Consider the following 22756-nt stretch of genomic DNA (forward strand, 5'->3'; position numbering starts at 1 on the left):
TATTGATACACGTGTATAAGGCTAAATATGTTAATCTGAAATTGACTTGGATTAGTCTACTAAACCCTTACACAATCCATTTAAATTGGTAGGTGATACAATCTAACATGCACAATCCATTTAATAAAGAGGTCGTGTTGGATTGACCCAATCCGATCCGATCCCCACAACCTGTTTAATTACAAAATTTTCAATTATTGAGCATGAAGATATCATTTTAAACAAGATATTGGTAAAAGAATTCTCAATTATTACACTCAAAGTTTTCTCATATGCTTTCCCAATATGGGCAATGAATGGTCCAGGACTCCAGGTAGAGGGTATTGCACCAGTCGAATCTCAATCGAACTCATGCAGTCGTGAACTAGACTATTGAAAAGTTGCAAAATATGAGATGACCCAAATTTTTTTATTTAAAAAAAAAAAAAAAAAAAAAGAAGAGGAAAGTTAGAAATAAGAGCAATTCTAAACCAATCTGTAATTGCAGAACAGAAAATACAATCTTTATCGATTTGTAATACTTAAATCGAACAACATTTAAACAATACAGGCCAATCAGATTAGATCCAAAGAGCAATCTGGATCAACAACGGAATGCAGGGGATGGTACACACCGGGTTTCAATATTTATGAGCTCATAAATGGAACATTTACCTCCATAGACGATTTACAGCGATACTTATAACAACTCGATAAATCGCATTCTATCGAGAGCAAAATTTGAATTATTGCTGATCATCTCAACAGCTCACTTAAGAACCACATGCTATCGAGTTCGCCAACCAGAAACAGATTTGGGGACAAGGCTGATAGAATTGGAGGCAGTTTCTAGCCTGCATCATGTATATGCACAACTTCCAATAAGTAATCGAAATGCATGTACAGCGAAATCTTATCCACTCTATGCACACGCTCACATGCAAACCCCACACACGCCAGAGAGAGAGAGAGAGAGAGAGAGAGAGAGAGAGGGCACTTTGATATTTCTTCAATAGCCTTCATAACTTCCGTAGAACTTGTTTCCAGCACTTGGCCTCCAAAAATGATCTCATCTATAATAGTATGCATCTGCACCAAACAGAGGACAATAAAAAATTTGAAGCCTAGCCCAGTGGAGATTTTGCACATATTTATTGTTGGGAAATATAAGACTAAGAAACAAAAGCAATGGTCTGAAATCATTATAACTTTGCTGATTCAGAATCTAATTCAGTTTGGCTTAATTTGTGTAAAGCTACTAGCATAAATTATAAGGAAAGACATTGACCCCTTCAAAGAAAACCTCCAGCAAGTAACATAGAAAATCTAAATGGAGAACTGCATAACATTCGTTCTCAGAATTTAAAGAGAGACAAACCTTGCAATAGTTGAACACTAAGTCGAGCTCGCATACATTTTTAAAGCATTTGTCCAACGTTTCCACAAACACTGAAGGCATGAGGTAGGAGTAAGCATATAATTTAATCAAAGCAACAATCAGGCGAAACAAGTATGTGTATGTACACGAACAAATAAGCAATTCACTGTTACACCTGGCTTATATAATATATGAATACATGACGAGCATGTTCAGTTAGCATTGGTTAGGATAAACTTCAACATGGCCCAACAAGTAATTGACAGCTATAATTTAAGACTTAGTAACCTACATAATCATGGAGATAAACCTTAAGAGCAGTAAATCTTAACTTCAGACAAAATTATTTCTCACCACTAATGGCTTATACAAAGAATGTTGGAAGTAGGAATGATTATCCAAACTTAATGTTTTCCATGGTGGAAAACTAACCACAATAATTCGAAGGATAGACATAAAGGGTCAAGACACATAACCAAATCATTATTCCCCGACAGATAATTTATTCTCACTCTTTCTATATATTCTTTCTAGAATAAATTGGGGAAAAATTAAATACTTTCACATGCATCATGCATGAAGAACAAATTTCTCAACAAACTAATGACCAAGAACTCCTCGGATTAGTATTATTAATTGGAGAAACTTGCCACATTATTGTGCTCTCTATGTTAAGTCTACATTTGCAATAACCAATTTCTGACAAAGTTGCAAAATCGATTAACTGCTATCCTGATTCTCAAACTGTCATATGTTCTACACAAACATCGAATGCCAGAGATAGTATAGCAATGCACAATGGTCGATGCAGAGTGAATGACTCGAAAACATACCTTGTATCAAGTCAAGCATGGCAAGCTCATTTTCAGAACTATCAAAAACTAAAACAAAGTACAGTGTTGCGTAGTGCTTGTACACAAGACGGCTATCCTGCAGAGGATGCAAGTATTGTTTTGAATAACACGAGCATTGCTAATTGATGTAAGAGCTAAAAAATTCAAAATTAACAATAGAACGAGTAAATATTCCCTCCGTCTTATGCTGTTCGCCTGTTAATCCATTCTGGAATCTCCCGAAATATTGTCCACTTTGAAAATTCAATTTGGATAAACTCCCTACTTTACACCTAAATTTATTTGAAAATTTAATACGTTTTATTCATTTGCTTTATTTGAGCTTAAAGTGAGGACGGTAGTTTTGGAAATTTATACATTTTTATTTGAAATACAATGCATTAAAAAGTAGGATTATAAACAGAAAGAACAATATGAGGAGCAGAGTAAGAGTTGAAAAAGAAAAAAATAAAATTACCGGACCGAAAATAGAGTCGGTCTCCAAGAAATTGCTTACGTTCTCAGCTCTACTGCATAAGACTATATCAAAATCAACATTTAAAAGTGAAATGAGAAGAAAACGTAAACGAATCCCTAAAAAAGATCTCAAAAATGATCAATTGCACCAAAAACATAAACAAAAGGTCAATTGGAACTGTGTAGTCCAACCAACGCACAATGTGATACCGAGATCCTATGCAGGAATTCGGAATTAATCACAAAATTTTGAGTGTGCGTGAGAGATAGAGAGAAGAGAACAGAGAGATAACCTCCAAAAACGCTGCGGATAAGTTCTTGCTGCTTCTCGACAGGCTGAAATCAAAGAATTTAACTCAATCTCAGTATTTATTGCGAAACTAATCCATGTTCTTCGGAAATTAGAAATGATGGCCCGATTAAATTCAGGAGAGAGAAACCTGGAAATCGTAAAATTTGGCAAGGCGAGGCTTGCCCTGCGTGTTCATCACCATCACCGACCGTATCATCTTGCGCTCTCTCTACTCCCCCTCACGCTTCAATGGTTTCCAATTCCAAATCGACTGCCTTACGGCTTATACACCATTTTGTGGCTAACGACTCGCCGTTTAATCTTACAAAACGGTGCACCTTTTCTTCTTTTTCTTTTTTTCTTTTACTTACTTTCTTATATAGTTATATGGTTATACAGACTAGAGCATTTAAGGAAAACGGTGCCGTTTTTACGGAACACAGACGGATGAGTCGATGACATGGACACGGTATAAAGTACTATAAACGGGTCATGCCCTAAGTCAAAGGAAGCTTTTTCAGGAAAGCGAAAACTTGGCCACAGCTGGCGCCGTAAATGTCACAAAGAAGTAAACGATGGCTACTCGGGAAGACGACGAAGAAGACATAAACCCCGTCACAATGATCCTACCAGATGACCAAGACGATGCGAAGCGATTCTCTACGAGACAAGAGGGTGCACCGATTCAACAGCTAGACCAGCAGCATTACGTCCGTTCGATCGACTCGACGGTGGTGATCAGGCAGCTCCCGTCCCAGGGCATCTCCTTCCAGCTCTGGCCCGCAGCCACTACACTAGTCAACCTCCTCGATCACCACCGCCGTGACCCTACCAACAGCCCCCTATCTTCCACCCTCATTGGCCATCGCCGCCCTCTCAATATCCTCGAGCTCGGCTCCGGAACCGGCCTCGTAGGAATCGCCGCCGCGGCCACCCTCGGGGCTAATGTCACGGTCACCGACCTCCCACACGTCATCCCGAACCTTCAGTTCAACGCCGACGCAAACGCCAGCGTTTTGACCCTGAATGGCGGGGCCGTCCACGTGGCGCCACTGAGTTGGGGAGAGGCCGATGACGTGGAGCTGATGGGGCGGGACTTCGATCTAGTCGTGGCCTCGGATGTGGTGTACCACGATCACTTGTATGAGCCTCTGCTTGAAACGCTGCGTTTGTTCCTCTTAGACCGCGAGAATGAGAAGGGAGGGAAGGTGTTTGTGATGGCCCATTTGAGGAGGTGGAAAAAGGACTCCGTTTTCTTCAAGAAGGCCAGGAAGCTCTTTCAAGTTGAAGTGCTCCACGTGGACAAGCCGTGCAACGGATCTAGGGTTGGCGTAACCGTTTACCGTTTTGCTGGGAAGAGTCAGAATTTGAATGCTTGATAATTTTGGTTTGTTCGTCAAAGAAATGCATTCGAGCTTGCTTTTGAATTAGCCCTCTGCTTGTCATTAGAAATATAAATAGAATTTTCAAGATTAAACAAAAAAGAATCAAGTAAACGGATCATTCGTTCATCAATTGGATCGACGTGGAAGGCAAAATTACATGGACAAAATTTTCTTTCAAACTGAATTTAAGGAATTTTTTTCAATCCAGTTTATTAACAACCCAATTTGAAAAAAACACTCTATTCAAATTACACAAGGCACCTAAACAATTTGCAAGCATTCTGGTTACATTGCCCTTTCTTATACACATAATCAACACCATTTCTCAATAATACACCCTTACAAATAAAGAAACTCAAACCCTTAAAATGCCGACCTCACATCCACGCAATCGACCAAGCAATATAGGATGATCCTCATCCTAAAGACAAACCCAACATTCTGCCATATTTATACCTCTTTTGTTGTTTTCCACTTCACAGCAGGGATACAGGTTTTTACATCTCTATCTATCTCTGGATGCTCGGACGAGTGCCTTTAGCACCTGTTTTCAGCTTAAAGTTGTTGACGAAAATCATCCCTCTGCCGAGTTTAACTGGAAAATGGATCTCATTCATCCACTGTGAGCACTGATTATCATCGCCTCCTTCGCGGTGAACCTTTGCCCACGGCTTTCATACTCTGAGAGTCCCTAAAGCAAACAAAGTGCACAAGTGTCTTCCCGTTAGGGTAGACAGCAAAAACGCTTGTGCCTATCTTCTTATGGCAAAGAGAGCAGATGCTATCACCGGTGATCTTCACCACCGTTTTCCTTTGGTTGTAGAGTTCATCCTTCACCTGTTTCATGGAATGATTTTTTTGGAGAAGTAAATAATGGTTATTTGTGCTGAACATAAATTTGTCAAAATACATAAAAATGAGAGCAGCCTACACAGAGATATACGATTGAGCACCAAAACATAAGAGTGAATGTATGCGAGGACATTTGTCCAAGAAACTACAATTTACAGCTAAACCTTTCAAGATGGAGATTGAAAATAACTTTTAGCCAAAGATATTTAACTCATTTCTTACATGAAGTCCCATGCATGATAAATGCATACCTGCAGGTTCTCACTCTGTCTCAAACTTTTGATAACTGAAAGATTTCTGTGTGCTTCACTGGATTTTCGCAGAAGAGGTCCAAGAAATGGGAGCAAGTTCTGCAGATAACATATAAAATTACGAACTTTCAGAGTAGAGCTTAGAGTTGATATTCTGATGCCTAGCTACGCAAAATTGAAAAGGGGGGTGGGGGAAAAGATGTTGATCAAGACAAGCATAAGACTATTTCCTCACTATTCCCAAACTGTCACAAGCATAAGTTTGTATGTCCTCCATCAATAAAATTGATACCTGTAGTTTCGTTTCCCTTGGTAAAAGTTTGAGAGCTTGAGCTCCATTTATTCTATCCCACCTTTGGCTCAACAGATCAAGGACCTCATCAAGCATAATAGTAGAACCTCCTTCCTCACTAGATTCATCTGCGTCACCATCACTCCGGCTACTGTCGGTGCCACTCACATTGACTCGCATGTCCTCTGCACCCTCTATTGAAGCAATTTTCTTATTTCCACGGCCAACTTTAGGCTTAACTGAAGTCCATGAACCGACCTTTGGAATGCTTGTATTTGGAGGTGATACTAGATTTGTAATTCGCTTTTCAAAGTTTTTGGTTGTCCTCCGAGGATTCAGATAAATTTGCAGAAGAGTGAGGTATATGTTGCTAGAAGATTTAAAAGATGGTTGACGAACTGCAGACTCGTATGCCCGATCACAATAGGCCAGTGCCAGCTCAGGAACATAAAGCTACAAATACAACAGAACTTGATACCTCAGTGAGTCTTAATAAGAACATAAAGCAATATATTGGGTTGCATCAAAGAACATCTTGTTTCATATGTTACGATAATACACTATAGATAGAGTACGTAATAGGATAGGAAGCACTAAAAGTAGTGACTACATGTTAAAGAGGCTGAAAAATTCAATCTCAAATTCAACCAACTCATAAAAGCCAAGGTCCCAGTATGAACAAACAAATGCATTAAATTTAAGGGACTTTTATCTTTTGTCAAAAATTCAAATAAAAAATCGATAAAATTCACTTTGGCAAACCACTGAAATCAGATATAAATGCCATAAACTATTTAAACAAATAATTCAAAAACTGGTGTGAATCCAAGCCCCATAAAAAGCTTTCTGATCATGACATGAATGGTTAGTAAAACTATAGTAAGGCTATACAGTTTCACTAAAGATAACCCAATATAAAGAACGGGATTAAGGCCTAGTTAAAATGAGTATAAGCCAAGTATAATAATGTGGAAGGACGAATATTCGACAAAACCTCCACCAGTTTTATGTATAACCACATAAGGGGAAACCCAACCCAGCTCTTTTAATCAAATGGTGAAAAGAGAGAACATTACCCATTAAAGTGATGGATAGGTGGTGGGCTTTATCAAGGTTTTCCACCTTTACATAAGAAGTCACATAAACAAACAAACAACCCTGTTCAATTGCCAATTGAAATTAAAAAAGCCAACCCAACTAGCAGGATTCCCCAGTTACAATGCACAGCTGAATTTAATAGTTTCTTATTAAGAACATCATCACCATACGCACTTTGGGTTGGCTAGTGGCACCCAACATATTTACAGACTCATTTCATGTCCCCTTGCCAGCAGATTTTCTAACAAGGAAAATATGTTGATTTATGTTGGCAAGTACCTTATGAACATATAGAGACAAGGCAAGCTCATGTTGGTTCATTTTACCCAGCAATATTGCACGCTCTTCGTATAAAGCATCTGGTGGAAGACGTTTCAACAAAGCCTCTGGATTATATCCTGAGATGCTCTCTAAAGCAGATAATAATTTCTTCCTTGTCGAGGAATAAGCTTTCTCATCCCATTTCTGTTGAGCACTCAGATCTGCATACCAATCAAGTACTTCCGAGAGATATATTTGAACCTACCATGCATAAAATGACAAGTATAAACAATTTTTATTAGTGAAATCAGTCAAACTGCCATCATCACCTACACTAACCATGACAACAGTGAACTAGCTCAATTTGGCATAACAGAACTGTTCTGTCAAGTAACTTTTATTTTTCAATCTTTTTCTTTTACATTCAATTTTGACAGTTGTACTGACTCTCAAATAACAAATATTTATTCCTTTAACATTACCAAACTAAATGCATGAGGTCTTCACCATTTCATTTTGCAGATTTCCTGAGATCCCATTCTCATTCATCGCAAGCATGAGTTCTAAGTACTTGGCCTGCATGCTTGGAGCATGTTGCTTCAAGTAAGAGTTAACCAAGTCTGCTGGAATATTTCCAGACAAATACAGCTCAATAGTTTGCGTCGGACAGCTTTCAAGAACAAGCATTGAGCACTCCAGGACAAGCATTGGATCAGTCCCACAGAGAGGCTGCATAGGAAAACCCATCAAATCTTAGTACATATATAACATATGCTGGCTCTAAGTCAACTCTTAAATCAAATTCTGAAATTCTATAAAATCAAACTGTTGCCAGAACAGTAGATGCTAAAACTTAGTGCTTTAACTAAGCAGGGCATGGAATAAATTAGACATTTCCATAATTATCATTCAGAGAGGAAAACCCCGGATCACCTTCTTCGGTTTAAGGTAGATGGAAAAGAGGTGACCATGTATGCATTCACACAAACGCAAGCACAAAATTTGGTAATGAATGCCAAGAAACATTGAACTTAGTAAGGACCATGGAAGAAATTATTGTCATAACTCAGATTCTTCGAAAAAGTGTTGGTTGACAATTTAAAAGGCTGAATACATGAGGAAGGTGAAGGTTGAACAAAATAGAAGGGAACCTTCTTCGCACTAAAAATAAATACACAGGAGATTACTGTAAAGTTAGTATCCGGTTCATCCAGACTCTAGTATGTGGAAAGAATAGCGAGTGTAATGCTTCCTTGTCACTAACACAATATGGTTTTCAAAAAAGAACCTTAACTGAAACCAAGAAAAAATTTCCCTACCAAGCAACAGAACTTACCTTGAGGTATTCAATAACTGATTCGGGCTTAAACTTTTGGGTAAGCTCAGCTAGTGATTGATTTGATTTCGACTCTTCTATTAATTGATGTAGAAGTTTAAGAGCTTCACGGTGCATTGAATTGCACTTGTATAGCTCTAACAAAGCAGCATAATGATTCTTTTTTCGAAGAATTTCCTCACATATTTTCACATCACAGTAGTTAACACCTTTCAGTAATTCTAAACCCACCGAAGACTGTCCAGTAAGAAGCAGAGCTTGGAGTAGAGCTGTGTCAAGTACTGCTGCCATCTCCCTAGCACCAGAGCTAATGTGGATGTTACCACGCCCCTGAGGAAAAAAATATTACATCTAAGAAACTGGCTTTATTTGACATGTTTAGACAAACCAGATAAGAAGACCTACAAATAGACATTAGCTGGATTGAGGTTACAATACATTAATCAAATACTGTGACATCCATGGCACCAACATTTTAATATATATTTATTAAATTACCCAACTGAATTTGAACAAGATCAAGTATATTCTAATATAAACAAAAAAGTTTAGATGACACAAAAATTCCCACATTTGATAAAGATATAGCTCATATTAATAACTATTTTACAATAACAAATTATTTATTTATGCATAAAGTACTTTTCAGCTTATTCTAAGTTTATTTTTTTGATAACTAAGGTTATTATAAGTTTAATAACACATATATTCCAACAAACATAGAAGAACTAGCAAGTTTGCATTCAATAGTATTCACAATCTCTATAATCATGTAAACACATAAAATAAGGTTCGGAATCCATGTATCATCCATCATATCAAAATAGGTGAATCACCTAGAAAGGAAAATAAGCAGCTCACCTTTGTTGATTTTTTGAACCTACTAGAGTCATACGACGCAAAATTATCTCCAACTGCATCTAAAACAACCTCTTCTGTTCCCTCAGCAGTGGCCTTTTCAATTATACTGTATCTTTTCTTCTGCAAAAACTTAATGAGAGCCATGAGAGTATTATGGCTCATTTTCTTGGAATTGAGTGCTGCATTCTCATCAGATTCCAATTGCTGTAAGGATGGTGCTTCCATATCATCTGATAAACCAGATGAAGTTCTTGAGAGATATGGAGCATCCCAAGAAATGTCCACCAGCTTCTCTGGCTCCGGAATCATTGTTGTTTTAGGAAGGATAATAGATGGATATAAAGAAAGTACATAGGTTATATCTATTTGAGATGCCAAAAAATGCTCCATGGCCTCCTCATAGCTTTCATTATCAAAGAGGTAGTGAGCATACCTGGGATACAGTGAGACAAATTCATTTAATTCAAACGGTTGATTAAATGCATAACATGCATGATTGATCTATGGCCACTGATGATATCCATTTTTTTTTTTATATAAGTAATCGAAAATTCAATAAAAAACGCAAAGTCGCAACCCAAGTACACACGATATATACAAGAGAGACACCTAACTAGAGGAAGAAAAAATAACTAGAAAAATATTGAGGTCAAAAGCAACAGCCCAATGGTAAAGCATCTTAAAAAATAAAGCCTTTAATTCCACCAATGTCCTCTCATGATCCTCAAAGCTCCAAATGATCTACCACGGCACCTTCCTTAAACGTGCAGTATTGAACAAGTTCAGAAAATGCTATCGTGAGGGCTTGATCCCCACACCACACTTTATGCCAAAAATATAATTTTGGAGCTGTCGCTCACCTCAAATTTAGAATGACTAGAGAGCTTCTCCCAGCTCCTCCTAATATTTTTCCAAAGCCCTACACCATACGTCCCATAGACCTCATTTGAACACCACCCACCCAACACACTGCCATGTTTAAAATCCACAACCACCCTCCATAAGGCCTCTCTCTCATGAGCATAGCGCCATAGCCACTTCCCCAAAAGAGTTCAGTTGAACACAAGTAAATTTCGCCCACCTCAAATCTAGAATGACTAGAGAGCTCCCCTCAGCTCCTCCTAATATTTTTCCAAAGCCCCACACCATGCGTCCCATGGACCTCATTTTAACACCACCCACCCCACGCACTGCCATGTTTAGGATCCACAATCACCCTCCCTCCATAAGGCCTCTATCTCCTGAGCATAGCACCGAAGCCACTTTCCCAAAAAAGCTCGGTTGAATACAAGTAAATTTCGGACCCGCAACCCACCTTCAGAGTTTCGGATTACACAGCTTAAGCCAGCTAACCAAGTGGAATTTGAATTCTTCACCAAAACCACCCCACAAAAAATCCCCTCTCAACTTCTCTATGCGATTGGCAACACCAACCGGTAGGGGAAAAAGAAACATGAAGTAAATATTCAGATTAGATAAAGTAATTTTAATCGGCCATTGATGAATTCGTTAAATCCACTAACTAGAAAATATAGCAAAAACCTTTCACAAAGCGTACCTAGTAACAAAGATCATGATATCAATAAACATCTTAATGAGTTATTAGAAGAGTAGATTATTTAACGGGAAATATCCACCTCAGATGAATTGACCCCTCTTTTGCTGCACGAAGACTTGAATCTTCTGGTGGAAGCAGCTTACACAAAGCCAAGGCTTCATCAAAATTGCCAGATGCTGTTAATTGTACAATCTGCAATTTGGTTGAGAACTCTTACTGCACTTTCAGGGCATAAAATCATCATGTGCTTTTTTAGTTAGCCCACATATGTCATTGCAAAAAGCATTATTATTCACAGGCATAATATAACGACAAGTATAAACAGGACTTATAAACATTTACATGATTAAGAAATCTTAAGAATAATTCAATTTTGTATCAACATGTCTAACTCATCCATTCAATTCCAAAGAAAGAGATGCATCCACACTTCAAGCTACTAACAGATACCATTGGCATTTCTTATAGAAGAACTAGGAATACCCAACGTAGGACAGATTAAGAAATATGGCTACAGATGCTTATGGAGGACTTTAGGGTTTACATGTTGTGGCTTCAGGGCTTATAAACATATTTGCCGTTTGCAGTTTGAGTTGAGTGTGAAAAGATTGTAACTTGGTGGCTGAAAAGTTGCAGGAATTGAGAATTAGGTTATAGGAGACTTGGACAGCAGCTAAATATGGTTGGTGTTTGATGGATAATGGTTGGGGAAAATATATGGGTTTGTAGGATTTTTATAGGGTTTTGATAGGGTAAGTGAAATGGCATGAATTAGTAACCTCAAAGAAGCAAGAAGAAAGCTGTAATTGAATCCTTAATTGACTGGTAAACAATCTCCGAAATAGAGTCGACCAAAACCCATGGCCTAGAACTTCAGCTCACACCCAATAATTATAGAATTACATATATATCCCAACTCCAGAAAAACCAAACACAAAATAAGATTAAATGTTAATGACCTAATAAACTACAATGGACACTAGTTCCTAGACTATAAAAGCTTCTTGCTTGGTCTTGTCCTAGTCTTAGGCTTCCAAAGAAAATGCTTCATATCTAACTGAATACCTGTGCACCGAGCGGAACAGGGAAGAGCACATAGACAGAATTTTCTAATGCAACAATTACAGAATTGTTGCTTTGGCCAATATGACGGACATTTCGGAGAACCACAGTCTGTATCAATGGATATGGATCTCGAAGAGAACGAATCTGAAAAACACAAGTTGCAGAAAATGAATAATTGCACACCCAACTACAGAAAAGCACATAAGTTGCTCTTGCTTAGCAAATGGTCAGGCTACCTCAACATATCTTGGCAATAAAGCTATTGCATACGGCTTCTGAATGACAACTTCTGCAGGGGCCTCTGACCAACAAATCCTACCTTCTTGAAGAAGCTTCCCATTTTGGTCCACAAAGACACCAATGTTCTCCTATAGAAAATAATAAACATTTGTATCATTCGACAATCAGAATTGAATACAGGATCATATTTCTGCATATATGTTCCACACACAACAAAAGGAATGAAATGTTTCACTATATGGAAATTTTTTGAATTGTCTTTAGCATTCAGTTAGCGTATGTGTACCCAACAACCATAAAATATACATTCAATGAGCAATTCCTGTCCCCGAAAGCAGAATATCAACAGCCAACAAAGAAAATAATACCTTCCCAAGAAGAAGTTCCCCCGAAGGAAGAGAGACCACCAAAGGTGAGGCTAGCCTCCCGGAAGGAAATACTTCAGTCAATGCACCATTAGTGGCGTTTAGTATCGTGTATTCTTTTCTAATACCCAAACATATATTCTCACCACACCAAGACATCGACTTCACCATATCCGGAACATTATATTCTTTCACCTCCACAAATCCTCGACCCCCTAAACAACACATACAAAAAGGAAAAAGAGAGAGAACAAAAAAAAAAGAGTTACTTCCACCAGATATCCACAATATTAGTTCTATTCATTGACAACATCTTCAGCAAACCTCAGCCAAATTAGGAAAACACATCCACTTATCCATACAATATAGATGAAAAAGCACATTTAAAAGCCAGTTAAAAAATGACAATTTTTGGCATTTTACATACAATACGTGATTGTATCTTCATTTTCAACGTTATCACAACATGGTATTCTCCACAACACACAATTAATCACTTAAAAGTTAATAGAATTGCCAAGTTTTCACATTCTTTCTCACACTTGCTCAGCAACCAAACAAACAGTGATGTTGAACCAAAACTCAAACACCTAAAAATCCAGCAAGAGATAGCAACGAATTCATGGAATTACCGTCATGTCTGAAAATACAGACCCTCTTTTGCCTCGCGAAGCACAAAAAGCCTCTCCGATCGTCCCACGAGTACACATTCGCGCCCTTCGCTTTGGTGATCACAGCGTTGGTCTCCAAATTGGGGAGCTTATGGAACGCGATCGATTCCGAGAGCGATAGAAGAAGCTCCCTCGACTCCAGGACCTGCATCGAGACCAGAGGCTTCTTCGAGAACCCGGACACGTTTCTCTCTAGTGCGTACGGTTCATTGCGCAGCTCTTGCGCCTGAACATGGTAATCGGACGGCGGAGGGCGATCGGAGCCCCAGGATTCGGGAGCGTAGATTTTGAGGGACCCATCGGAGCAGCCGAGGAGGAGCTTTGAGCCGTACGATTCGACAGCGTCGATCTTGGTAGGGCAGTTGCTGAGGAGCTCGAAGGAATCGTAGGCACTGTGTACCATGTCGTCGTCGTCAATCAGTTCCGGACCTTGTTCATCGGAGCTTTAAGTATGATATGGATCAGAAATGAACATAACTTATTGAAGCAATACGACACCGCTTGAATCACCAGTGTTTTTAGCAATTTTAAGTGTCAAATTTTTGAAGATCAAGCCATTCCAAGGTCATATTTTATAGTGTATATTATTATTATTATTATATAATTTAAAATTGACTATAAAATGTACTTGTTTATATTTTTATTTAGAAACGAGAAGGATGGTGAGAAACAAATTTTTTTTTATAGACATTGTGCTAAGTTGCTGCTGTTCGTTGTAACACCAAATGTTTTAGTTCATCTCGATTGAAGGTGAAAAATAGAAAATACTAACTAAATTTAACAAATATTAACCTTTTATATGATGTGTGAAAGATCTTCAAAGTAATTTCGATTTGACATTTCGATTTTTACGCATAAAATTAATTGTTTTTAATTTCCTTTTCAAAAAATTAAAGAAGTATTTTTTTTTGAAAACGTTCAATTTTAAATATTAAATTAATATTTTAAATACTAAATTGTAATTTTGTCAAACATTTAATTGTGTTTTTAAATATCACATTTTCAAATTAAACATTTTAAAATTACTATTTTTTAAATCATACTTTTAAAATCGCAAACATAAACCAAGACGCTATCATGAATCCTTGACAATGTCCACCTTGGACAAATTATCTCAAAAATAATAATAATAAAATCTAGGACAGAGTTTTCTTTTAAATTGGATTGGAAGAACTTCCTTCAACCTAATCTATAAAAATTACATGTGTCAATTTTTTTAATATGTGAAATGCACATGAGTTTTTAATATTATTTATTCAAATTTTGTCCCTACTATTCAAATGACACATATCATTTTTATAGACATAGTTTGAAAAAGTTTCTCTAACCTAATTTGAAGAAAAACTCTGTCCTAAAGCTAATAGGAACTGAAGCCATGAATTTCACTTATGACAAATGTTTAGGGTATTATGATATTTTGACTATACTATTTAATAGCCATTGAATCAAAGTCTGTGGCAGATTATTTTTTTGAAGTTTTTCCACGTTTAAGAAAAGAAATCAAATTTAAAAAGCTGTTGCTATTATTATTTTAAATGACCTCTCAGCACCCTAAAAAGAAAAGAAAAAGACCTCTAAGCGATAATAAATATTTGTGAAAGATTGATATATTATATATTACTACTTTAAATTTTTATAAACTTATACTTATACAGCAATATGTTAATAGTACAAAATTGAAATAATAAATTTAATTATTTAATATCGGACACTATACTCAAGAAGTAGTGCCGCTGAGTCGCTGACAGTAGCTGCAGCCTGCCGCCGACTGTGAGGTGGAATGCAGTAAAAGTCGAAGTAATCCTAACAATCAACACGTGGTGCGTTCTCATTTGCCATCCACTTATACGTGTCATGCTGTTATGGGAATCTCAACATGTAATTATGCAATAAAATAATTAACCATCGTTACGAAACTCGACCGAGCTGGTCCGTGAACAAACAGCAACAGCCAACAAGGCTTTCCAGTTTCCACGAGAGGAATACAGAAAAAAGAGAAAAGGAGGGCGAAGATGACGCTGGGTCTTATCAACGCCAACCCCGTGGTTCACGCTAAGAAGGAAAGGGTCGCTCGCACCGAAGATCTTCACGGAGACGACGCCGTTGATCCTCTAGAAATCTATGATATCCTTTTCTTTTTTTCTTTTCTTTTGCTTCTAAATTCAGTAATTTTGTACTGAGTATTTTTGATACAACAAATTTGGGATCTTTGACTCGAATTGGTAAATTTCGTGAGGGATATAAGAGATCCGGAGCATCCCTACTCTTTGGAACAGCTCAGCGTTCTTTCGGAGGAATCGATCACCGTTGATGACAAGCTCGGTCGTATTCTGTGAGTATTCGCAGAGCTCCATTTTCATTTCTTTGACTTTGGATCCAACTGTTGTTACTTGGAAATTGCAATATATGATTGAAGCCCATATCTTCCAAATATGATTATTATTGAGCAAATACCTTGAATTTTATTGCCTTAATTTTTCCTTTCAAAATCTTGGTATTAAGATGCATAACTTAAACTATTGATAGTCTAAAAGCTTAAACCAATAAGAAATCCAATAAGAAATGATTAATGCAGAACACATAATATAAAATATTTATCTAAAAAGGAAAAACTGTGGAGAATACTAATACTTAATAATTACACTGATAACTGTGAAATATAAAATATTTAACTGAAATGAGCAAACTGGCCGGAGAGTCAAGTTTGAACTCAGAATAACTGCCCATAAGAAATAGTAAATTTAATCGTTTAATTAATACTGCAAAGCGACTTGATTATTTTATTTTGGGGTGCTAAAATCTAATTGCTTATATTAGGATCACTTTCACACCAACCATCCAGCACTGCAGTATGGCAACCGTAATCGGCTTATGCCTAAGAGTGAAACTAAAACATTATTTCCCTCCGCATTATAAGGTCAGTTTTTATTATTATTATTCACTTTGGAGCATTTTGTTGGTTCTTTATTGTTTCAACAGTGATGGCACATGCGATTGGTAAACCTTTTCTTTTGCATATGTACTCAGAAAGCTAATATTTAGTGCATTGATTCATGTAGTTTTGAAAGGAGTAGGCGGTTCATGTTATATATTTAATCAAATATCAAATGCAGACTTTAGAAGTTCCTTGAATGGGAGTTTGTCAGACTCTATAGAATGTGGGTCTGTATATACTTCTATAAAGAGAAGAGTATCCGAAGCTTTAAGTTAGATTATCTTTATATGCAGAAAGTCCACCTTACTTTGTTCTTTCGCCTATAATCACAAACTGCTTTAGACATTATGTTGAAATGATATTCATGGATCTCATAATCAGACTCTTTCTTTCTGCATTGCACTATTCTCTCATCCATAAATTTGATGCCCATTTCAGGTAGACATCAAAGTATCTCCTGGATCTCATGCAAACGAAGAATCAGGTGAATCCCGAACGAATTGCCATTCGACACTAAATTCACATTTTCTTCTTTCCTATTTTCAATCTGAAGATTGGGTAATGGTCGACAAACTTCATCACGAGAACAAATTTTCCAAACAGGAGGCTTTTAAGAATATAGCCATTCTACCTTAAAGGGCATATTAACATACAAATTTTCCAATATTTTATAGATTTGTACAGAAAACTGAGATGAAAAATCCAAGAGTATAGCATCATTTTCATGTATTTTTTGTTATAGTACGATAGAACTAATAGTCTGTCTTGTGGTAAATTTATATTTCCTGTGTTATTCCCTACTCCAATCACTCCAAACTGATACAGATGTTGTGTAATTTGTCCTTTTGGTAGTTAACAAGCAGTTAAATGATAAGGAAAGAGTCGCTGCGGCCTTGGAGAATCCCAACCTTCGCCAACTTGTGGATGAGTGTCTCTACTCCAATGACCTTTGATCAAGTACACTTTCCTGCTCAATTAGCCTATGTACTGGGAAAACGTCACTAGTTGTCAAATGCAATAAGAAGTGGCTGTTCCTGTCTTATGAATTTTATCTACCCAATGTCATTAGCTCCTCGCAGACTTGCTTACTATTTGTTGCTTCACATGGATGTGTGAGGAACTGCATGTTGATAGTAGACTCTCTTAATGCACAATATAAGTTTCTGATTATATAAATGGTTCGCAATCTTGAAGGCTATTGCAGCCTACATCAAATTGCCAATAGGACCTGATGATACCAAATTTCACATGTTCGACGCCAGCCTGCTGCCAGCGGGGTAGCTTCCGACAGTCAGAGTCGGTATTTTTGACTTGAGGAGAGAAAAAATGGAGAGAATTCTTCTAAGAGAACATTCTTTGAATTTCTGAGAAAAAAAAGGTCTTATATTTTAGGCTTCCTTGGGGCTTTTTTGGGCTCTAGTAATAGTGGGCATTTAATTTGATTTGATCTTGGGCCCTAAGCTAATTTCCCAAATATATATATATATATATATATATATATATATATATATATATATATATATACATTGAACCCCATAGCCCCTTAAATTGCCCGAATTTCTGTGAAAGACCCCAATACTTATCACGTCCTTCAGGTAAGTTTGATAACCAATTTAATCTTTTTTTAAGACTCCAAATATGGGAGCCACTTTTTTCTCCCAAGTAAAAAAAATTCAGGAAGCCCTCTATACCTCAATGTTGACGAATTTGATAATTGGCACTTCATATTTTTCAGATGAATTAAGGTGCACGAAAGAAAGGGCACGCAGGCTGAAGTAGATCTAGTAGCATTATGACAACTGCTGGACTCTCACCAGCGTACTATTGCAACACTCCTTTGCTTCGCCCTTTTGTTGCTGGGCGGCATTGCAATAGGCGGCCTACTAGGCCCGTAATCACATCATTGATTTGCAAATGAGTAATTATACTTTTCATACTCATTTATACATTTATTTTATATCGGTTGATGAACATGTTTTAAGCAATTTTTTCACATTAGTTACTAAAATAAAAATAAATAAAAACCACTTAAAACACGTGAGATTAGCTATAAAATGATTATAATAAACGAGAGTGAAAATTGGCATTACCCTTCGCAAATGTCGCATCCCATGAACAAACTCTTATACAATTTGGGTGCGCTCCACAGAAGATAGGTGCAAGGCCCACCTGCCTACACTTGTCCTCTATGGAAAGCTACCCCAATTGCCTGTAATTTAGTAAAAAACGATCTTTCAAAAATATGATAGTAATTTAATTTTTTTTTTTTATACAAAAATTACAGTTTGCTTATCTTGAAAATAGGGAACATTAGGAAGACGAAGATATTTAAAGAGGAAATAATAGTTATCTCTCATAGTTAGAAATAAGCACAAGAAATGCATGTTTATTAACCCCAGAACAAGGAACTGAGCAAGAGCATCATTTCCTGTTCCCATCAGTAAATTTGATACTAAAGTTTGCATCTATCTATTCAGTCAGGCTGCATTGCACATATTTACTACTCTGAGCACTAGAAAATGCTCACTCAGCTAGCTGGCGGGTGCAATGGGTATTGGCTACTGCCTCACCTCTTCTCCTGAATGGCATTCATAATGTGGTAGGCTTCTCATCAAATCCCCAGAACTTGGCAGTTTTCACGTCATCCTGGGCCATCAATCGTGAGAACTCCTCATGGTCGTAATTTAGGGTGGCTTTTCCCCCAAACTCGCTTGGAAGGTTTTCTACATCAAAGTATGTCTTCATGAGCTCCACACTATCTTTACTTTTGGGGTATACAAACTTCACCTTCTGAAATGTCTTTGCATCCAGGAAGTACTTGACAGCCTATAAAAACCGAGAAACTAGCACAAATTACTGAAGGATCTAAATCAATCTGAGAATGACAATCCTCAAGCCCGACAAGAAATTTTACATAATAATTTTGCTTCCATGCCATGATTGATAACCCTGTTTACTTTTTATTCTTGAAAGGAGGAAGAAGCAGTAATTGTTAAACTTCAGTCCAACGGTACAAAAAAACAATAATATCTATGTAGCCAAAAACCAAAATGAAAACAGAGCAGGAGATCAAACCTTCCAGAATGCCTGAAAAATCCTTGGTGGACTATACAGAAATGCAACAGCAAGCCTCTCGGGGTAGTGATTTTGTAAAATGTTAATAATATCACGGGCTGTTTTAACGGAGACATTGGAGTTCAATGAAAATCCAGTGAAATCTATCAGCCACGACATTTGTTCTTGACCTTCAGGAAGGTTCAGGATAGCATTTTCTAAAAGATAGACTAAATGGCGAACATTATCCTCTCCTGATGTGGTGTTCTGACAAATGGGAAAGAAATAAAACAAAAAAGTTAACTAGTTGATTCATAAAAGCGTAACACACCTTACAAAAGAAAATCGCCAGACCAACCTGCATCCCTGGCCTCATGATAAGCACAGTCCTTCCAAGACGATCATGAAAATCTGCTCTGGACACTTTGCCAGTCTCACCTTCGTGGGCTATTTCATGCTGGACAATATCATCTTTCTAAAGTAAGGGGAGGCTTAAATAAAACAGTATTGAAATATTAGCATCAATAAGTGCTACATGTCACAGCCTCGGTCATCACATGCATGTCATGGAGAATGGGTAATAATAGATTGGCTATTGCAAAAACAACTTAAATTCTGAATGTAGCCATTCTGGAACTGGCATTTCCCCCAATGTTGTTTACTCTGAAAGCTTCTGATTACTTAACAAAGAATTAAGGTTTGAAAATTAGACTTGAAACGATATTGAGATTAATGACTCTGTGATGCGAGGGGGGAGACACGAATTTTAACAAAGGAAAAAAAACTAAAAGTATAAAACAAACATAAAATTAGAACATACATACTTCTAGTTTTGCACGTCGTCGAGAACATGTAGTAAAAAATTCATTACTTACCCAACGAATTTCTTCAGGCTTATAAGCGGACCTCCACTTGAATGTCTCTTCCAACATTTTCTTTGCCTTAACAACATTCCAGTTCCGAGCTTCTAAATATCTCCTCAGGCATGCATCAGTGCAGAACTTTAAACTACGTCCAGATAGAGGTCCAAGAGCAGTCCTGAGTTCATTGACCTGTTCGTAATATGCCTCATTAATTGCCTATTTCAATATGTTATGAAAGCCTTCAGCTCTATTATGAACAGAATCATCATAATAGAGAGCAAACTTGGTGGCAATCAATAAAAAGGAGAAGAAAAATCAAAGATAAATGCACTCTGCCCTAGAATGATGTCCAAGTAGTTTAATAACCTTTGCATCTTTCTGTGAAGAGTCATTCTCTTGATGATTCTGAGGGTTCCTTCTCAGAAGATACATGATGGCTGCCAAATGAGTTCACCTACAAGATATAACGCTCAACTAAGACAACATTAAAGCTTCCAAGCCAACATTTTTACTTTCTTTGGACAATCTAATCATTGTTTCCATAATATATCAACTTAAAAACACGAGTAGCAAAGTGCATTAGCTACATTAAGGTTGAGAGAGTAGTGAAGCGGTAAAGCAAACCAACATCTAAAAGTAAACAGAATGGTCCCAAAAACTGAAATATCTTATCCAGTGAAATTCGATATCTCCATCAACCTTAGCCTTTAATAACACCCTTTCGCATACGAATTATTCCCCTCCCCAACCATCAGCAATTCAATGTCATCTCACTTGATTATGTCCATAATAACATAACTTGGGATAAGACTATAATGTTTATATCTATAACAAAAAAATAAAATAAAATAAAATAAAAAAGAACTCCTCAATTTATCGACCATGCATAAGGAAAAAAGATAGTTGTTCAAAACTAGAGGTCGTAATTTATGTTCACATATCGTGTTCAGGTCATGTCGATACATGAGTATAAGATTATAAAGGCTAACTTTAATCCGACCAATTTAATTAAACGGGATAGACCCCTCAACTAAAACCTGCTAATTTTGTGTTGGATTCATGTCATATTCATAAATCGTATAAAAATTTGTCAATCCTGAATATCACGTATTAGGTTCAAGTCATATTAAAACATAGATATAAGACTATATTGACTAACCTTAATCCAATCCATTTAATTCAACGGAACAGATCTCTCAACTATAACCCGCTAATTTTGTGTTGGATTCATATCAGATTCATAGATCGTGTCAAAAATTGACAGCTCTAAATGTCACGTATTAGGTTCGAGGTATGTTAAAACATGACTATAAAACTATGAGTCATCTTACACATCATTCTCCCAACCATCCATTTTGCAAATCTACCATTATATTTGTGGGACCAGCATGTGGGTTCCACAAATTCAATGATGGATTCACCCATCCAGTGTAGAGAGATGAATGAAAAACTGGATGACGAATGATTTTGATCATTTCTCATACGAGTATATAGATCAACTATAATTCGACTAATTTAATTAAACGTGTAAACTACTTATCCCTAAACTGCTAATTTCATGTTAAATTTGTATTGAATTCACAAATAGTATCAAAAATTGCCAACAAGCTATTAATGGCCACTCCATTTTTTTTTAGTAAAAAAAAAAATTACTAGTTCTTCGATCAGCCTACTCCATTTGACCCTATTCATCTAATCCATCTGTTGACCTCAGCTTTGACTCTGACCATCGCAACAAATCCAGAAGCGCCATTCCGGCCCGCTGTCTCTTGGAGACATGTCACATATTTTTCCAATGAGACAGACAATTCTAAAGCCTTAATTTCACAAAAAAACAATGGGAAAGCGAGAATCAGCAACACAACTAAGAATTTTGCCAGATATGACTTTTATAAATTCCCAAAACTATCCCGACGTTGACCAACAATAGAACCATGAAAATAACAACACCAACCACCACAAAAACTTTTCAGCTTAGTTAATAAAAATAACGAAGACCATATTCTAACTCAATCAAGATCTTTGAAACCCAATTCCCAGAACAACATTTAGACGTCTTTGGGCATCAAAAAAGGAGTTCAAGAAACTTCCTAACACATTATACACAATGAAAAAGTGCAAGATCCACTAACAAACGAATCAAAAGATCTAACTACGAACTTTCAACACGATACCAACCCAGAAAAATCAACAAATAAATAATCTAGAAAAGTAAGGGCAGAGAAGTGAGCCATAGATCCACTTCAAATTGATAGACAAAAGGCTTGCATACAAATTTACAAACAGGACAAAGGCTCAAACTCTTTTTACGTTAGCTGATATAACGTACCTGACGAAGCGTAAGAGTGGAAGAGAGTCTGAGCTCCTTCCTCAAACCCTGTTTTCCGAGCGTTTTGGGCAATGAATAACGACACAGGGCATGTGATTCTGTTTGGGCGAGAATATAGAGGCCGGAGGCAGAGGGCACCTTCTTTTCTTTTTTTTTTTCTCTCCAAGCTCGGATGGCGCCCTTCTGTTTGGCTGTGTTTTGTCCTCAATAAAATGACATTTACATTAAACTCTCTCGCCGACCTATGAGGCCTGAGAGACAAGGGAGAGGAAGATTTGTATAAACAGGGTAGGTCTTCTTTTTGATTGATATATAAATTAAGTAGGCTTCGAAGACTATAGGTGCGGCCACCTGAAGGGTCTACTCTACTTGCCCCCGTTT

General features: G+C 37.1%; 5 protein-coding genes across 6 annotated transcripts; 2 read left to right on the forward strand and 3 right to left on the reverse strand.

Moving 5' to 3' along the window:
- Positions 1-454: 454 nt before the first annotated feature.
- Positions 455-3288, reverse strand: LOC132186224 (Clathrin adaptor complex small chain family protein). 2 transcript variants are annotated; one of them, XM_088517160.1, is made up of 7 exons: positions 3108-3288; positions 2961-3028; positions 2669-2720; positions 2191-2287; positions 1358-1428; positions 977-1068; positions 455-833 (listed from the first exon to the last, which is right to left on the reverse strand). In XM_088517160.1, exons 1-7 carry the CDS (start codon positions 3174-3176, stop codon positions 767-769), a joined length of 516 nt encoding a protein of 171 aa, XP_088373286.1. In that variant the 5' UTR covers positions 3177-3288; the 3' UTR covers positions 455-766. The 2 variants fall into 2 exon arrangements, with proteins under 2 accessions (XP_088373286.1, XP_059456067.1); XM_059600084.2 differs by having other exon boundaries at positions 2669-2730; positions 2961-3003; positions 3108-3281.
- A 150-nt stretch (positions 3289-3438) lies between these two features.
- LOC132188467 (uncharacterized) lies at positions 3439-4380 on the forward strand. The gene has a single exon (XM_059602921.2). It carries the CDS (start codon positions 3535-3537, stop codon positions 4336-4338), a length of 804 nt encoding a protein of 267 aa, XP_059458904.2. The 5' UTR covers positions 3439-3534; the 3' UTR covers positions 4339-4380.
- Positions 4381-4549: 169 nt separating this feature from the next.
- Positions 4550-13719, reverse strand: EMB2754 (Vacuolar sorting protein 39). Its single transcript, XM_059600386.2, has 12 exons — positions 13156-13719; positions 12527-12738; positions 12155-12286; positions 11919-12062; positions 10933-11045; positions 9296-9728; positions 8435-8764; positions 7606-7827; positions 7117-7359; positions 5740-6192; positions 5448-5546; positions 4550-5181 (listed from the first exon to the last, which is right to left on the reverse strand). The coding sequence occupies exons 1-12, from the start codon at positions 13595-13597 to the stop codon at positions 4981-4983; spliced, it is 3024 nt and encodes a 1007-aa protein (XP_059456369.2). The 5' UTR covers positions 13598-13719; the 3' UTR covers positions 4550-4980.
- Positions 13720-15111: 1392 nt separating this feature from the next.
- Positions 15112-17327, forward strand: LOC132187511 (MIP18 family protein (DUF59)). Its single transcript, XM_059601849.2, has 5 exons — positions 15112-15318; positions 15421-15526; positions 16012-16111; positions 16568-16613; positions 16982-17327. Exons 1-5 carry the CDS (start codon positions 15207-15209, stop codon positions 17080-17082), a joined length of 465 nt encoding a protein of 154 aa, XP_059457832.1. The 5' UTR covers positions 15112-15206; the 3' UTR covers positions 17083-17327.
- A 1135-nt stretch (positions 17328-18462) lies between these two features.
- On the reverse strand, positions 18463-22669 carry LOC132187690 (Sec14p-like phosphatidylinositol transfer family protein). The gene is made up of 6 exons (XM_088517469.1): positions 22376-22669; positions 20413-20500; positions 20059-20235; positions 19542-19640; positions 19205-19450; positions 18463-18955 (listed from the first exon to the last, which is right to left on the reverse strand). The coding sequence occupies exons 2-6, from the start codon at positions 20476-20478 to the stop codon at positions 18719-18721; spliced, it is 825 nt and encodes a 274-aa protein (XP_088373595.1). The 5' UTR covers positions 20479-20500; positions 22376-22669; the 3' UTR covers positions 18463-18718.
- Positions 22670-22756: the final 87 nt, after the last annotated feature.

The sequence above is a fragment of the Corylus avellana genome, chromosome 6, assembly GCF_965113065.1.
Source record: "Corylus avellana chromosome 6, dhCorAvel1.hap1.2, whole genome shotgun sequence".
Classification (NCBI taxonomy): Eukaryota; Viridiplantae; Streptophyta; class Magnoliopsida; order Fagales; family Betulaceae; genus Corylus; species Corylus avellana.

Coding starts and splice junctions, on each gene's coding strand:
- LOC132186224 (XM_088517160.1), bottom strand. CDS start 3,176: ATGATACGGTCGGTGATGGTGATGAACACGCAGGGCAAGCCTCGCCTT. Junction 3,029..3,107: donor CCAAATTTTACGATTTCCAG/GTTTCTCTCTCC, acceptor ATAAATACTGAG/ATTGAGTTAAATTCTTTGAT. Junction 834..976: donor GCTATTGAAGAAATATCAAA/GTGCCCTCTCTC, acceptor TACATGATGCAG/GCTAGAAACTGCCTCCAATT.
- LOC132188467 (XM_059602921.2), top strand. CDS start 3,535: ATGGCTACTCGGGAAGACGACGAAGAAGACATAAACCCCGTCACAATG.
- EMB2754 (XM_059600386.2), bottom strand. CDS start 13,597: ATGGTACACAGTGCCTACGATTCCTTCGAGCTCCTCAGCAACTGCCCT. Junction 12,063..12,154: donor TATTGCCAAGATATGTTGAG/GTAGCCTGACCA, acceptor TGTGTTTTTCAG/ATTCGTTCTCTTCGAGATCC. Junction 7,360..7,605: donor GAAATCTGCAAAATGAAATG/GTGAAGACCTCA, acceptor TATGCATGGTAG/GTTCAAATATATCTCTCGGA.
- LOC132187511 (XM_059601849.2), top strand. CDS start 15,207: ATGACGCTGGGTCTTATCAACGCCAACCCCGTGGTTCACGCTAAGAAG. Junction 15,319..15,420: donor TGATCCTCTAGAAATCTATG/ATATCCTTTTCT, acceptor TCGAATTGGTAA/ATTTCGTGAGGGATATAAGA. Junction 15,527..16,011: donor GACAAGCTCGGTCGTATTCT/GTGAGTATTCGC, acceptor TGCTTATATTAG/GATCACTTTCACACCAACCA.
- LOC132187690 (XM_088517469.1), bottom strand. CDS start 20,478: ATGTATCTTCTGAGAAGGAACCCTCAGAATCATCAAGAGAATGACTCT. Junction 20,236..20,412: donor CTTCACAGAAAGATGCAAAG/GTTATTAAACTA, acceptor TATTACGAACAG/GTCAATGAACTCAGGACTGC. Junction 19,451..19,541: donor TCATGAGGCCAGGGATGCAG/GTTGGTCTGGCG, acceptor CCCATTTGTCAG/AACACCACATCAGGAGAGGA.